General features: G+C 37.0%; 1 protein-coding gene across 1 annotated transcript; it reads right to left on the bottom strand.

The window, feature by feature from the left end:
• Window positions 1-1,041: 1,041 nt before the first annotated feature.
• LOC103523869 (acyl-CoA synthetase family member 2, mitochondrial-like) lies at window positions 1,042-1,766 on the bottom strand. The gene is made up of 2 exons (XM_026833139.1): window positions 1,618-1,766; window positions 1,042-1,359 (listed from the first exon to the last, which is right to left on the bottom strand). The coding sequence occupies exons 1-2, from the start codon at window positions 1,699-1,701 to the stop codon at window positions 1,234-1,236; spliced, it is 210 nt and encodes a 69-aa protein (XP_026688940.1). The 5' UTR covers window positions 1,702-1,766; the 3' UTR covers window positions 1,042-1,233.
• Between the last annotated feature and the right edge of the window lie 63 nt (window positions 1,767-1,829).

Below are 1,829 nucleotides of genomic sequence, written 5' to 3'. Positions count from 1 at the left end.
TTTTTTTTTTGTATTTTGGTACACCTAATTACATCTAGGTCTTTGAGAGCATTTCTTTCTGTCAGGCGCTTTAACTCTAGCTGGTAAACCTCGTTTTGACTTCATGGCCATTGCTAACAATATTTTAGTGTAATCTTATGACTTTGTTGTCAGGTGACTCTGCACATTATGACAAGGAGAATTATGATTATTATGTAAATAATCCACACAGTGAAGACAAATCCATTTCATCGGATTATCATGAGTTTGAGACGATGTATGATAGCATTATGGCTCATCCTAACAGAACAACTCCGTACTACCAATGGTGGTCATATGATCCAAATCAATCTTATGTCACACATGATAATGGTTTCCCAGTGGATTATAACCGAGCCTTGTACTCACTCAAGATGAGTAGTCTACTTCCACACAACTTCTCAGCCGAGGTCGAAGCTCACTACAATCAGAAGAGTGATATCGATTGGGAATATGCTGACAAATGTGAGAAATCCATGCAAGGATGGGCAAAAACATTGAGCTCAGAATATAATTCTTACGCCGGACCTGTTACTTTGAGACGAAACTTGATTGATCCACTTGAAATTGTACAGAACAGAATTGACGATGTAGAGTACGAGTTCCAAGAAAAGATGTTCAAAGATGTGAAGAACTACCTGATAACGCCTGCACTCAAAGGATTGTACCACTTCAAGAAATGGATGAATCCGAAGTTTTCCACAACAACAAGGAAAGTAGCTCTGACCTGGCCAAACAGTATGGATAGTGAGGCTAGGATCTATCACTACAAGAAATACTTGAGAGAAGAGGAGAACATTACTGTACCAGACAGTGCTGGCAGATCTATATTTGAGAAGTATACATTCACAGCTGATTCTAACTATTATGATGAAGATACAGGAGATCTTCCTTTCTATACGCAAAACCCATATTAGAACACTCTTCACTTAGAGAGGGTTTTATTCCTTTAAAGTCCTAGGTTTCATTGGGGAATCTTGGTCTCAATCTTACAACACGCATTTGTCCAAAGAGTTGAATAAGTTTTCATTAAGCATACAATTATGCTTTACTAATAAAACGGATTATTGAGCAATATTTTAGTCAATAATGTATTTTATTCTTATCAATCGTTTAGGAATTTCAGAGTTAACAATCAGAGGACGAACTTTTTGTAGAGGTTCATCGAAAGCTATGGGGTGGATTAAACTCAACTCAAAATTTCTCTACATTTGGTCAAAATTTACTTACTTTTCCTTTGCAGAATGTCCTGATATCATCGGCATTTAGTTTGGCATTTTCTTTTAGTTTTATGCTGATTCCTACTTCCTCTCCCATGCGTTCATCAGGAACTCCATAAGCCTGGAAATGAGATGGGTAATGCTGAGCACATTGCATACACTTTCAAGTTTTCAGGCGTTCATACAAATTTGTTCTCTAAACGTTTGCTGCTTCAAACCTGTATTTGGATTTGGACTACCTACTTTGGAGGTAACCTGAACCTACTGTTAATAATAAAGTAATTCTGGCGATCATGACTTCGTTGGACGCTGCTTTAATTTGAATTAATGAAATTAATTTAATTTGAATATTAATAAACTAAAAGCTCAAGATACTCACATAAGCTTCCAAAACATTAGGGTGGGTCTGAATGAATTCCTCTATCTCTTTAGGGTAAATGTTTTCTCCGCCCCTGATGATCATATCCTTGATTCTGCCCACCACTTGGCCATAGCCATCTTCCCGAAGAACGAATTGATCTCTGGAGAGAAAAGGAAACAATAATAAACAAAGTTCAACAAAAAGCAAAAAGGAATCGAAGTGTCGAAAAT

Source organism: Diaphorina citri, unplaced genomic scaffold (assembly GCF_000475195.1).
Source record: "Diaphorina citri unplaced genomic scaffold, Diaci psyllid genome assembly version 1.1 scaffold49119, whole genome shotgun sequence".
In the NCBI taxonomy this organism is placed as follows: domain Eukaryota; kingdom Metazoa; phylum Arthropoda; class Insecta; order Hemiptera; family Psyllidae; genus Diaphorina; species Diaphorina citri.
Note: the sequence above shows the minus strand (reverse complement) of the source record. Positions and strands in the feature narration are given on the sequence as shown.

Excerpts from the sequence above, each read along its gene's own strand:
- LOC103523869 (XM_026833139.1), bottom strand. The coding sequence starts at position 1,701 with ATGATCATCAGGGGCGGAGAAAACATTTACCCTAAAGAGATAGAGGAA. Across the intron at positions 1,360-1,617 it reads CTAATGTTTTGGAAGCTTAT|GCTTATGGAGTTCCTGATGA; the intron begins GTGAGTATCTTG and ends TCTCATTTCCAG.